A 13,991-nucleotide genomic window follows, 5' to 3' on the forward strand; every position below is an offset into this window, starting at 1 on the left:
ACCTTATGGCCACCTCCTAGGCCTGCTGACACTGTCCCAGTACTTTGTCCGCCTCCCAGGCCTCCTGACCCTCTCCGGGCCCTGTGGCTGCCTCCCAGGCTTCCTGACCCAGTCCCTGCTCTGTGGTCACCTCCCTGGCCTCCTGATCACCCGCAGGCTCCACCCTGGCCTCCTAATCATCTGCCAGATCTGCTCTAGCCTCTTTGGTCTCCTGCCCGTCCGCCTGATTTGCTCTGGTCTCCTTGGTCTCCGGGCAGTCTGCCTGATCTGCTCTAGTCTCCTGGCCATCCTCCTGATCTGCTCTGTCCTGTTTGGTCTCCTGGACCACGTCAGTCTTTGGACTTCCCCGTCCACTCCACCTTGGCCCCTCCGGTGGTCCCTCTGGGTTCACGGGTGGCCTTCAGCTCCTCTCCTTTCCCCTTTGCTTTCTTGGTCTGCTGGTTCCATAATGTCCTGTTCCTCCCATTAACATTTTTTGGTGTAATGTTTAGGAGCTCCAGGTGTCACTTCTTAAAAAGGGGGCCATGTAACACCTGAGACTTTTGCCCTAGCAGCCACAAGATGTTGTTATGAGTTTAAGAGACTTCTAGTTTTAAGTTTTGTGTTTACCTACTTGTGTCTTTGTTCCTGGTTCCTGCCCTGATTATTCCCAGCTATTTCTCATTTACCTTGTTTACCCCAATGTGTATAATGTCCTTGTGTTTGCCTAGACTTGGTCAGTTGTTGTTCCCTTTTACCTTCATGAATGTAACTTTTGTTCTGTTTCTGAGATTTGGTATTGTTTTGTTTTGTTCCTGTGTTCTCCAAGTTTTGTATCTGGACCTGTTTTCTTATCAAATATAAGCTGCACTTAGATCTTGTTCTCTTGACTCCTTCAGCAATCGTTACACCAGCCAATCAGCAACAGGGGGTGGTTCTTGCACATGCACAGGATGGGGGTAAGGACAGAGCAAGAGGAAAATTAATTAGAAGATTGATGGCAAATCTGGCTGATGCAAACTTTCTAAACTCCAAGGAGGACAAATGGCTGAGAAACAGACCAAGAGATAAAGGTCAGACGAATATAAACTAATAAAGAAGGATTATGATAAGTCGATGCTACGATCCATGTCAACATAGCAAAGGCTTTTCAGCAGTGAGAGGTAAAAGGCTTGAAGACGGATGCAGAGTTGCTCTTTTTCTTCTCGATAGGTGGGTAACATAAATTTTGCTATGTTTAAAAGAACCCATATATGCTGTTGTTGTGATGTTAGATTAAGTAGCAGGAGAGATGTGAGTGTCTGTAGCTGGTGTGCATAAAACCATCTCACATACAAGAATTTGGGGGGCGAAGCTTCCAAAGGAGCAGTGAAGGGAGGGGTGTATTTATTTTGGCAGTTTAGTTTGAATATCAGCAGCAGGGCTGGACTGGTAAGCTCAAATGAGCCACCACGTTATGCAGAATGTACCACAAAATGGTGCCGCAGGGTAGGTTGTGATGCAAAAAAGTAAGCATCATTTTGTTATTTGTTCTGAGGCGGGAACATTGTTTTAAGCATAAACCTTGTTGAATTTTGATCAATTATCCTGAAAATACAACATTATATTATATTGTGTTAATATATTGTGCAAATGAAATCAAGTTAATATATCTTGAGATATTTTTTTTTTTTTGCAGTGTAATGAATGGATGTAATTTTAAAAAGTTTATGTAATCAAATTGAGCCAAACAAGATACATTTGTGACCTGCTCCTACAAAATGAGATACAATGATTTTCATAAATTTTTTTCAAATCATGAAATTTAAAAAAGAAATATTATTTTGACAGTCTTTGCCATGACCAACAATCACTCTTTTTGCCTCAAGTTCAAGCAAAGTCATAGAGCAACACTGGTGGCCCACGGGTGTATCATTGAATGAACATTATTACAAGTAGCACAAAATGGAAAATATCAGAGATTTAAAAAAATAGATTATACATTACTAAAATGTATAATCTACATGCCAAATCTGTGTTTCAACCGCGGGGAGTCGGCTTGTCATCTAATGCATGACATTTACATCACCAAAATGATGGATCAGGTCACATTTGTAGGTAATATATTAATGTTTCACCATAGTAAATTTGAATTTCTGTGGGTTTTATTATTTTGCAAATACATAATTGTCTTAGTCTTTCAAAATGTTACAGATAATCAGAAGCACTAACGCAACGTACTCTTATAAACTAATTCCAAATAATGGGTAACTAGTCTTGTAAATGTTTATTGCAACTGCTTATGTATTCTATGAAAGGGGATCTATATTTTATTAATTGATTACCAGGCAATTTATGGAGTTTTTCACTTAAATTCATGTCCACAAATTCTGTGGGATGGTGCTCTCGGAGATGGTGCTTCATGTTTGAAATGTTTCCCGACTGAGCCGACAATGTTCTCTGGCACATTTTGCAAACAGGGTGTCTGTCAACACTGATGTTGCCTCTTGTGTCTTTTAATTAACAGAAATACTCCCACACAGTGGACTTGAACTGCTTAGGTGGGGGGAAAGGCTCCTCCAAGTCCGACATTTCGTTCTACACAGCGCTCATGTGCTGCTGTCCATTGGTCTGACAAACTGACATGATGTGTTGAATGTGACTCTCATCTTTCATTAAAACATTGTTTTATTGATTTCATTTATCACTTAATGTCATACAAAGTCCAGTAAACATAAAAGTTACATCAATATTTGGTGTGACCACCTTTGCCTTCAAAAAGCACCAATTCTCCTAGGTCACCTGGACACAGTTTTTCTTGGTTGTTGAAAGATAGGATGTTCCAAGCTTCTTGGAGAATTCACAACATTTCTTCTATCTATTTAGTCTCAATTGCTTCTGTCTCTTTATGTACTCACAGACTGACTCTATGTTTAGTGTGGGGCTCTGTGGGGGCCATGACATCTGTTCTATCTGCAAAAGGAATGTGTGGGAGTTTAAAATGTATATTTCATATTGACACTCTGAAGCTGAAGATATAAAGTGCCTTGCAAAAGTATTCAGACCCCTGACTAATTCTCTCATATTACTGAATTACAAATGGTGCAATTAAATTTCATTCTCTTTGATATTTTAGAAGAAATTGCCCTAACAAGGACACAGTTACATTACCATTGGCATCCACCTGTGAATCATTAAAGTTGCAATCACATTTTCTGGATAAAAACACCATTGTTGTAGGATCATTGGTCAGGCTGTAAATCTGAAGGAAAATTAAGACCAAAAAGCACTCCACAGAAGTTAGAGATAAAGTAATAAAAATGCATAGATTTGGGGAAGAAAAATTACAAAATAATAATGTCACCTTACAATAATTAATTTTGAGTTTCAGTGTTTTAAAACAAAATATCACAATGAAATTTCAGTGTACCATTTGTAATTCGGTAATATGAGAGAATACTTTTGCCAGGCACTGTATATAACTATTTTAAGATTTGGTTTTTGTGAAGCATCTTTGGTGCGTAAGACTTTTGCACAGTACTATATACAAATGGCCAAATTGATGCCCTATGCGGTGTCCAGTGCTGGGGGGTGATTAGGGGTTCGCTGATATGAGTGTGAAGCGATCACTGCTTTCGGGTCCTTGAATAATGTATAATGTGCGAGTAAGGGCAGCCGGTGGACTTTCTGGTGCTCTCCTAGGGTAAGATGTGCAACCCTAGGGAGATGGTGCCCTATGCATCATAGACTAGGTAGCATGCATATAGGGAGGGGAAGTAATGGTCGACAATATGGACTGCCAGATGGCCCAGAGCCAGTGTGAGAAAGATTCGGGCCAGTTGCTAGAACTATCACTTGCCCGATCGGGCCAGTGCTGTATTTATAACATTAGTGCAAGCAAACAACAAGCGAGAGAGCACAAAAATTACACGGAGCGAACAAAGTCTTTTATCCGAGGAGCGAGCACGAGTACATATATATCTTGCAAAGATGCGCAAATGTATAATATACTGGATGCACCAAGGCACAGTCGCATGCATGCACAAGATCGTGCAGACACTGAGTGCACCCTCCTAGCACTGTCCTCACAAGTGTCTTAGCAGCAGCTATTACCAATGTGTAGAAAATAGCAGGAAAAACCCCACTTAATGAATTTCGTAGTGGGATTTAACATATTGTGCAAAAATTAAAGTTTCAGTGCGCGATATCCCAACATTTTAGTTTTTTACTAGGGCTGTTGATTTAACGCGTTAATTCAGTGTGATTAATTGTATTAAAAAATAACACGTAAAAAAAATTTACGCAATTAATCGCAATGCACCTGGATTGTAATGAGGAAGATTCCTGAGAAATGCAAGCTTGTAGTACCACCTGTTTACCCCAGAGGGCAGTAATTGCAATTTCAGCTGTGTGGCAACGCACAGTTTATACAGTGAACAAAACAAGACAGAGCTCAGACAGAAGAACACAAACATGCGTTCAAACAAGTGCAAATATATATATATATATATATATATATATATATATATATATATATATATATATATATATATATATATATGTGTATGTATTTTTTTATATTTAAAGATAAACTATGTATAATTATTTCATCATTATATATTGAATTATTGTTATATGAGGGGCTTTCTCAGCAAATATTTGTATATGCGATTAAATGTGATTATCATGTAATTAATTTGATTTAAAATTTAAATAGATTGACAGTCCTAGTGTTTACATGTTGGTGAAAATTTGTAATCCCATTGGAACACAAGAGACAACAGTTTCTTTCTATAGGACTGAAAATCCATGTCTCTCCGTGCATATGTCTCATCATCACCTCTCTCCGTGCAGCATAGTCTGTTTAATGTGCATGTGCTCTCGTAAAGGGACAGAGTGCTAGTTTTATTCCCAATGTAAAAAAAACTCATTTTCTCTCATTAATTTGCCTTTAGAGATAAAGCGTGGAATGAGATGTAATAAACTTTGTTAAACCCCAGTTATACACATGTCTGGAAATCACGAGCTGCTCAGTATCCAAAATGTAAGTATACATTTAATTAGGTAATGTTTCAAAACATAAACTTTAATTCGACATGATAATGCCATTTGATATGAAAAGAAGCAAGATAAATATGGCTATTAGTTTATTATTATTAGAGCTGTTCAGCTGCAGGGATGAATATTCAAAACAGTCTACTTCATATCATCCTCATAAAATGTCAAGGTTACTATTGTAACCTCCATTCCCTGATGGAGGGAACGAGACGTTGTGTCGAAGAAGCGACACTAGGGGTCTCTATCGAAATCCTCACGCATCTCTGAACTTGAGAAAAGGCCAATGAGAAATTGACAGACAGAATTTGCATGGTCCGCCCCCGGACATACAGGTATAAAGGGAGGGAAATGCGTCTGTCCATTCAGGATTTTGCCCGAGGAGCCGAGAATGAGGTTCGGACGTAACAGTGGCTCGGTTCAGCGACGTGGCCAGGAGGACACAACATCTTGTTCCCTCCATCAGGGAACTGAGGTTGCAATAGAAACCTAGACGTTCCACGTCTGAAGCTCACTTCGACATTATGTCAGAGAAGCGACACTATGTGTCCAATTTTAATCACGTCATGAGCTGAAACGTGTACGTGCGCTGCTGACGCAGGTGTGGGCAGGCAGTTGCGTGTCAAAGCGACAGGCCGTGTCAGACTGCACGTACCCTTCCCCAACACCCCATACAATTGTCATAACCTTCTGGTTCCCTAGACCCCGATATGGGGGAGCATGGGAGCAAGCCGCGCCATCCGCACCTTTTCTCTCTCTATGTTTCTCGCATCTCATTCCCTGTGTCGTCCATCTCAGGAACGCTTGGGAGCCTACCTTGTCCTCGAAGACGTTCAGGAGACGGGGGGTGTGCACTTCCTGAGGGGCACTCAATGCTGGGACTGAGAGCTGGGCCCAGGTTGAAGAGGAGCTGCCTGAAGTTTGGAAGCCGCAGGAGGACGCCCTCGGCGAGCAGGCGGAGCAAGGCCCGTGCTGGTACGACGACGGGGCATGATGTGGCCTCCAGCTGTTTTTTCACCGATGAGGACTGCTGGGCGAAGTCGTCAACGGTGCCGCCGAATAGACCGAGCTGGGAGTCGGGGGAGTTTGAGAAAGCGTGCTTTGTCTACCTCCTGTATCTTGACCAGGTCCAGCCATAGATGACGCTCCTGGACCACCGTCCGAGTGCCGGTGCTGTGACAGCCTCCCCTCCAACCTCTCTTGCATGGATGAAAGCACTGACTGAACTGCGCATATCTGCGGGTCTCCAGAACGGGAAGAACACCAATTTGCAAATAAGCGCCACTTCGGGGTGTAAAGTTGCCTGGTAGAGGGAGCTCTGGCTTTGTTGATCATGTCTACAATGGCAGGTGGTAGGCCAATTCGATCTTCTGCATCCCATCAGGGGCCAGACGTGGAGTTTCCAGAGGTCTGGGTGTGGATGCCAGAGGGTGCCCCGTCCCTGAGAAAGAGGTCCTACCTCAGGGGAATTCGCCAGGGAGTGATAGAGACGTGGAATTACATGTCCTTCAGGTCTACTGCTGCGAACCAATCTTGTTGCCGGACGCAAGTTAAGATGTGTCTTTGCATGAGCATTTTGAATGGGAGTTTGTGCAAGGCCCGGTTGAAAACTCACAAGTCCAAGATCGGTTGTGAGCCACCGCCTTTCTTAGGAACGATGAAGTAAGGGCTGTAGAGACGCTTCTTCATCTCGGCTGGAGGGACAGGCTCTATCACGTCTCCACATGCAGGGTGTTGGCGTCTTAGCTGTGCACCAAGGTAAAACGGACGCCGGCCAAAAAGGGGGCGGGGTTCTGGTGAAATGAATTGCGTAGCCGAGTTGGATGGTCCTGGCCAACTAGCACGACGGGTTGGGAAGTGAAAGCCATGCATCCAAGCTCCATGCGAGGGGCACTAAGGGTATGATCATTTTCGACGTACCTGGGGCAGCGGGGTGGGCCAGGTTGTGTGGCATCGGGAGGCAAAAGCACGTCCTGAGGCTCTGGTGCCCAGAGAAGACTCACGCAATTACCTTGCTCCGCACACCTGGCAGAGGGCGGGTAGCGACTGAAGAGGAGGTCCAATGTAGGTGTCCTCTGGACTCGTCAGAACCGGCCAGCCGGGGGGAAGCCATTGTGGGTCTGGAGGCGGGGGGTCCTCGTCCAGGGTACCGGGACTGCTGGAGTGTGGCGCCAGGCTGCCATGAGGACGGTATTTGCAGGCCATGTGACCCAGGGAGAGAGGAAATTGCTCTATTATTGAGAATGTGAGAACTGCAGCCCGAAGGGAGTGTAGCACAGAAAATACCTTTAACTGAAGGTTCTCTTCCCGGCCCTCTATCGGGGGACAGATTGGTCAGCTTACCAGCTCCAGAGCAAAAGTCTTATTCCCTGGGTCGTCCGTCTCATGAATGCTTGGGAGCCTACCTGGTCCTCGAAGACGTCCGGGAGACGGGGGACGTGTGCTTCCTGCGGGGCGCTTGACGCTGGGACTGAGAGCTGGAGCCAGGTTGAAGCGGAGCTGCCTGACGTTTGGAAGCCGCAGGGGGACACCCTTGGCAAGCAGGCGGAGCTGGTACGACAACAGGGCATGATGTAGCCTCCATCTCTTCACCGCTGAGGACTGCTGGGCGAAGTCGTCAACGGCGCTGCCGAATAGACTAAGCTGGGAGTCGGCGGAGTTTGAGAAAGCGTGCTTTGTCTACCTCCTGTATCTTGACCTGGTCCAGCCATAGATGACGCTCCTGGACAACCGTCCTAGTGCCGACGCTGTGACCTTTGTGGCCCCAGGGGGTTCAATCAGTCATTGAACGCAGTTCCTGCAGCACATCAGGAACAGTACTACCCAAGTGCAGATCTTCAAGTGCCTCGACCTTGTGGATTGCAGGGGGGCCAAGGCATGCAGGGCGGAGAAGGCTTGGAGCTGCTCCACTGTCGAGGATAGTGAGAACGGAGGAGCAAGGAAGCCAGTTTCGGGCAGTAAAAGGTGCCCTCTACGGCTTCCTCAACTCAACATCCACCTCCGGGAAGAAAGGAACTGGGGGTGCGTTGCTGTGAGCGGCGCCCTAACCCGGGAACCAATCGTCTAGCTGTGCCCTGAGGTGGCAGCCCAGTAAATTCATCGGCATCAGAAGCCGCTGTGACGCTCTCAGATGCAGCGGCAAAATCATCATCCAGCTCACGGGTCTGAGGGAGTAAACAGACTGGCCGTGAGGCGAGCTGCTCTCACCTTGAGCCCGGACGGAAGCAAAATGAGCGTGCTGGGGAGCGGGTGGTTCGTGGGGATTTACCCTGCGAAACCGGGCCCACTGTATGCCCTAATTCACCTTCATCGCCATTAATCCTGGTGGCGGAGGATGTATCTCAGTTGTCTCCCCGTCTGAGACCATCAATCCGCGCAACATATCACATGGCTTGTTGAGCGCGGTACTGCAGAGACATTGTATTAAAAACACAAGATATGTAAAAAATATTTATCTTCTGACATATTTTTAAAGCCATGATGGTAAAAACATCTATTTTTAATTTTTGTGTTGGGGCCATGAAAATTTTGGCAGGGCCAGTAAATATCAGAAGCACAAAAATGTTAGCATTGAGCCCTCCTATATATATGCATATAAATATAAATATATATACACACACACACACACACACACACACATGGGATACTTCATGTGCCAATGCCTGAACCTTGACTTAGTAAAGACCTCACCGAAATGACCGGCCGGTTGAACTGCGATGCACCTCACTCATCTCTGCCTACATCACCTTGGTCTAATGATGGACTACACTCCTGAAATGGAATACAAAGACTATCAATAGTTCTATCAATGGCCGTCATCAGCCAACTAAAAAAGGACAATGCATCTAAGTAAACTTCTGCAGTTAATCCAGGATGGACTTCATAGACATTAGTCATTAATCTTACAGTTCATACAAAATCTATGTTTAAACACTGACCCTTAACACTCACTTAGTTTAATAATTTTAAACCATGACTTGCACTGCACATAAATAAGTAATATTGGCATTACATTCAAGATGTTAGCCAGAGGGGAACTGGCCCCCACAGTGAGCCTGGTTTCTCCCAATGTTATTTTTCTCCATTAACCAACATCTTATGGAGTTTTGTGTTCCTTGCAACAGTCACCTTCGGTTTGCTCACTTGGATTCTAAATACAATTGATTTTCATTATTACTTTTTTATTAAAAATGTACAATCATATTTAATCAAACTACACAATGATGAATCTAAGACTTTATATACAGTGAGGAAAATAAGTATTTGAACACCCTGCTATTTTGCAAGTTCTCCCACTTAGAAAACATGGAGGGGTCTGAAATTGTCATCGTAGGTGCATGTCCACTGTGAGAGACATAATCTAAAAAAAAAATCCAGAAATCACAATGTATGATTTTTTAACTATTTATTTGTATGATACAGCTGCAAATAAGTATTTGAACACCTGTCTATCAGCTAGAATTCTGACCCTCAAAGACCTGTTAGTCTGCCTTTAAAATGTACACCTCCACTCCATTTATTATCCTAAATTAGATGCACCTGTTTGAGGTTGTTAGGTGCATAAAGACACCTGTCCACCCCATACAATCAGTAAGAATCCAACTACTAACATGGCCAAGACCAAAGAGCTGTCCAAAGACACTAGAGACAAAATTGTACACCTCCACAAGGCTGGAAAGGGCTACGGGAAATTGCCAAGCAGCTTGGTGAAAAAAGGTCCACTGTTGGAGCAATCATTAGAAAATGGAAGAAGCTAAACATGACTGTCAATTTCCCTCGGACTGGGGCTCCATGCAAGATCTCACCTCGTGGGGTCTCAATGATCCTAAGAAAGGTGAGAAATCAGCCCAGAACTACACGGGAGGAGCTGGTCAATGACCTGAAAAGAGCTGGGACCACCGTTTCCAAGGTTACTGTTGGTAATACACTAAGACGTCATGGTTTGAAATCATGCATGGCACGGAAGGTTCCCCTGCTTAAACCAGCACATGTCAAGGCCCGTCTTAAGTTTGCCAATGACCATTTGGATGATTCAGAGGAGTCATGGGAGAAAGTCATGTGGTCAGATGAGACCAAATTAGAACTTTTTGGTCATAATTCCACTAACCGTGTTTGGAGGAAGAAGAATGATGAGTACCATCCCAAGAACACCATCCCTACTGTGAAGCATGGGGGTGGTAGCATCATGCTTTGGGGGTGTTTTTCTGCACATGGGACAGGGCGACTGCACTGTATTAAGAAGAGGATGACCGGGGCCATGTATTGCGAGATTTTGGGGAACAACCTCCTTCCCTCAGTTAGAGCATTGAAGATGGGTCGAGGCTGGGTCTTCCAACATGACAATGACCCGAAGCACACAGCCAGGATAACCAAGGAGTGGCTCTGTAAGAAGCATATCAAGGTTCTGCTGTGGCCTAGCCAGTCTCCAGACCTAAACCCAATAGAGAATCTTTGGAGGGAGCTCAAACTCCGTGTTTCTCAGCGACAGCCCAGAAACCTGACTGATCTAGAGAAGATCTGTGTGGAGGAGTGGGCCAAAATCCCTCCTGCAGTGTGTGCAAACCTGGTGAAAAACTACAGGAAACGTTTGACCTCTGTAATTGCAAACAAAGGCTACTGTACCAAATATTAACATTGATTTTCTCAGGTGTTCAAATACTTATTTGCAGCTGTATCATACAAATAAATAGTTAAAAAAATCATACATTGTGATTTCTGGATTTTTTTTTAGATTATGTCTCTCACAGTGGACATGCACCTACGATGACAATTTCAGACCCCTCCATGATTTCTAAGTGGGAGAACTTGCAAAATAGCAGGGTGTTCAAATACTTATTTTCCTCACTGTATATATATTACAGTTTAATTTTCTGTTAATGCTTGATTTTCTGTAAAGCTGTTTTATAATGATGTGTGTTGTGAAAAGCACTATACAAATAAAAATGACTTGACTATTCTTTATATACGTAAATCCCCAATCCCAAACATTTTTGGACAGTATGCTAAATGCCAATAAAAACAAAAAGAGGTGATTTCTAAATGTACTTTGACTTGTTTTAAAACAGCAACAGTGTAAAGACAAGGTAAATCATTTTTTTACTTAATAAATAGCACTGCTTTTTGAAGATATCTGAAGCCTGCACCACATTCCAAAAAACTTGAGACAGGTGCAATTTTAGACTACCGTAATATCAATCTGACAAGTTAAAATAGCAAGGTGATGTGAAACCGGAGATGTTCAAAAGTTGAGGAAATCACATTACAGTATATAAGGAGCCTCCAAACAATGCCTAGTCCTTCAAGAGCAAGGATGGGTCGAGGCTCGCCAATTTGCCAACAGATGAATAATAATCCAGCACTTTGAGAACAATGTTCCCCAAAGACAAATTCAAAGGTTTTTGGTTATTTCAAACTCTAAAGTGCACAATATAGTTAAAAGATTCAAGGAATGCGGTCAAATCTCTGGTAAAGGGCAAGGCCAAAACCACCTCTGAATGTGCGTGAACTCCGACCCCTCAGATGTCACTGTCTTAAAAGCAGGAATGCATCTGTAATGGATATCATGACATGGGCTTGGGAATCTTTCAGTAAATCTTTGTTAGTCAACACCAGATGCAATTAAAGGCTTTACTGCACAAAGCAGACGCCATACATCAACACTGTCCAGAAGTGCCGCCGACTTATCTGGGCTCAGTCTCATCTTAGATGGAAAGTAGAACAGTTGAATCAAGTTTTGTGGTTTGACGATTCCACATTTCAAATAGCTTTTTGGAAAAACAGCCGTTGTGTGGCCAACATGGCTGCAAAAGCAAAGAGTGCAGGTAAGATCTACCTGCCTGCAGTCCTGACCTATCTCAAATTGAGAATGTGTGGCACATTACGAAGCACACAATACAGCAAGTTAGCAACAAAGGCTCTGTAAATTTGTGCGGATGATGATATGCATAATGAGGGAAATTCTGCTTGCTTAACTTAACAAATTGTGTCTACAGTGCCCAAGAGCCCCAATTCCCCCCTTTTTGGGAATTGGGGCTCTATATTTACTGTATATATACAATTTTACTTAGATTATTTACTTACAACAACTGGGGTTGAATAGCTGAGCTAGACTATTGCAGTCAACACTGCAATTTGTGTAAAAATGAAGAACATGGAACAATAAAAACATTTAAGGTAATATTATTGTATTCCATGCTATAGAAATTATGTCAGGTCAAAATTATGGTACTTCTTAGGTGCAAAAATTTTAAGTAAAAATATATTTATTTATTTTTGTAACAGAGGAAAATCATGCGATTATGGGGTTAATTGCAAAATGTGGACACAGCTAGGGCAGTTATGATTATGAAATTTGGCTGACGATAATTTATAAAACACATAATTGTGATTATGATGATTACTTGACTGTTTTAGAGCTTTCATGATTAATTGTCATATACATTTTCATATTTCTTAAGAAATGCTTTTTGAATGTGTTTCATACACTTTAAGAAGTAATTTTTACATATTTAACTTGAAATATATAAATCAAATAATAAAATAGAGATATGTGATTTCCTTTAAAAACGTATGAATGACAGGAAAACAAATATTTTAAATAGAAAATATTTCGAAATACTTAAAATATGTCTCTCTCATGGGCACATGCATTAATCTGAGGGTACGCACAGGCGTAGAGGCCGTAGAGGTCTGCACGGGCCTTACCCTGTCGTTCAAGTGGGGAGAGGGACCATAATAACATTCCATTTTTGGAAGTTAATGTGTCTGGTTGAGAGACAACATGAGGGTCATCAGAGGAGGATGCCTCATAATCATCATAATGGGGGTCCTCCTCAACATTATCCTCTGTCTCAGACAATTTCTCCTCTATGTCACTTTCACTGCCAAAGTACTGTGACAAAACTTCTTTGACAGAAAACCTTTGCTTAGAGGTCATTTTCAATAGAGATAGAGCATAAAGAGACAGCCCACATAGCACCAAGAGAAAGGGTTTAGAAGACTGCTGTGCAAGCTTTCATATGTTTGCTCCTCTCATATGTTGTGTGAACTATCAATGTCCTCATGAGAAATATGTTTTCCCTCCCCATATAGTCAGTGGTTCTCGCAATACTACAGGTATGGTTATGTTAGGTTAGGGCATACCTGTCAACACTCCCGTTTTTCTCGGGAGTCTCCCGTATTTCACACACATCTCCCGCCCCCCCCTCCCGTTTTGTTATTTCTCCCGGGAAACTCCCGTAATTTGTATGGCCCAAACCTCATTATATGAATAATCACATCAATATATTTTTCCAAGGTTGTCCAGTTGCCAGATCTTGTATGAAACTCATCGACTTGTACACATACAAATTTCAACCTATTTGTGACCTCAACTTGGGAACCTACAACCCAGTTGCGCTGTTGATTTCTGCACAGGTAGTAGATGTGGGAAGTTGAATCAAGCATCACTGGTCAAAAAATTAAGTTACTCAGCACATTAAATCACAACGGCACAATTTGTATGTATTTAGCATGCCTCTGCCATCCAGCCCCCCACCCCGCTTAGAGGTCTACCGGATTTTGGTACCTAAATGTTGACAGGTATGGGTTAAGGCCCTAAAGCAGAGAGACGTTTTTTGAAGATTATAAAATTGCATGTTATAGTGACCTCAAAACAACCAATAAATGTGTGTAAAATTGTTATATTTCGTATATGTTTTGTAAGCTGAAACAGCCTGGGGTCAAATTGACCCCAAAGAACACTAATGCTACAAAATGTGTACAGGACATTGAAAACATTTCATCATGTTAATTTTATGTTTACCCAGTAATCCCCATTAAATTAGGAAAAGTAATTAAATAAGAAGCAAAAAAATGTCAGTCATGTATTTAGAGATGTTAAACATTGAATGGGGTCAAATTGACCCCAAAGATAATAGGAGGGTTAAAAAAAGTCCACAGAAGTATCAGAAGTAGTCAATACAACATGTGCACTAGGT

The 13,991-nt window shown here is 42.6% G+C and overlaps 1 protein-coding gene across 1 annotated transcript in view; it reads left to right on the forward strand.

Moving 5' to 3' along the window:
• Window positions 1-984: 984 nt before the first annotated feature.
• Window positions 985-13,991, forward strand: part of saxo2 (stabilizer of axonemal microtubules 2) — a 33,333-nt gene continuing 20,326 nt past the window's right edge. Inside the window, exon 1 of the mRNA XM_052131410.1 lies at window positions 985-1,191. Within this exon, the coding sequence (XP_051987370.1) occupies window positions 1,085-1,191 (107 nt within the window). The 5' untranslated portion in view covers window positions 985-1,084. The remainder of the gene's footprint in view (window positions 1,192-13,991) is intronic.

Source organism: Xyrauchen texanus, chromosome 1, assembly GCF_025860055.1.
Source record: "Xyrauchen texanus isolate HMW12.3.18 chromosome 1, RBS_HiC_50CHRs, whole genome shotgun sequence".
Taxonomy (NCBI): Eukaryota; Metazoa; Chordata; class Actinopteri; order Cypriniformes; family Catostomidae; genus Xyrauchen; species Xyrauchen texanus.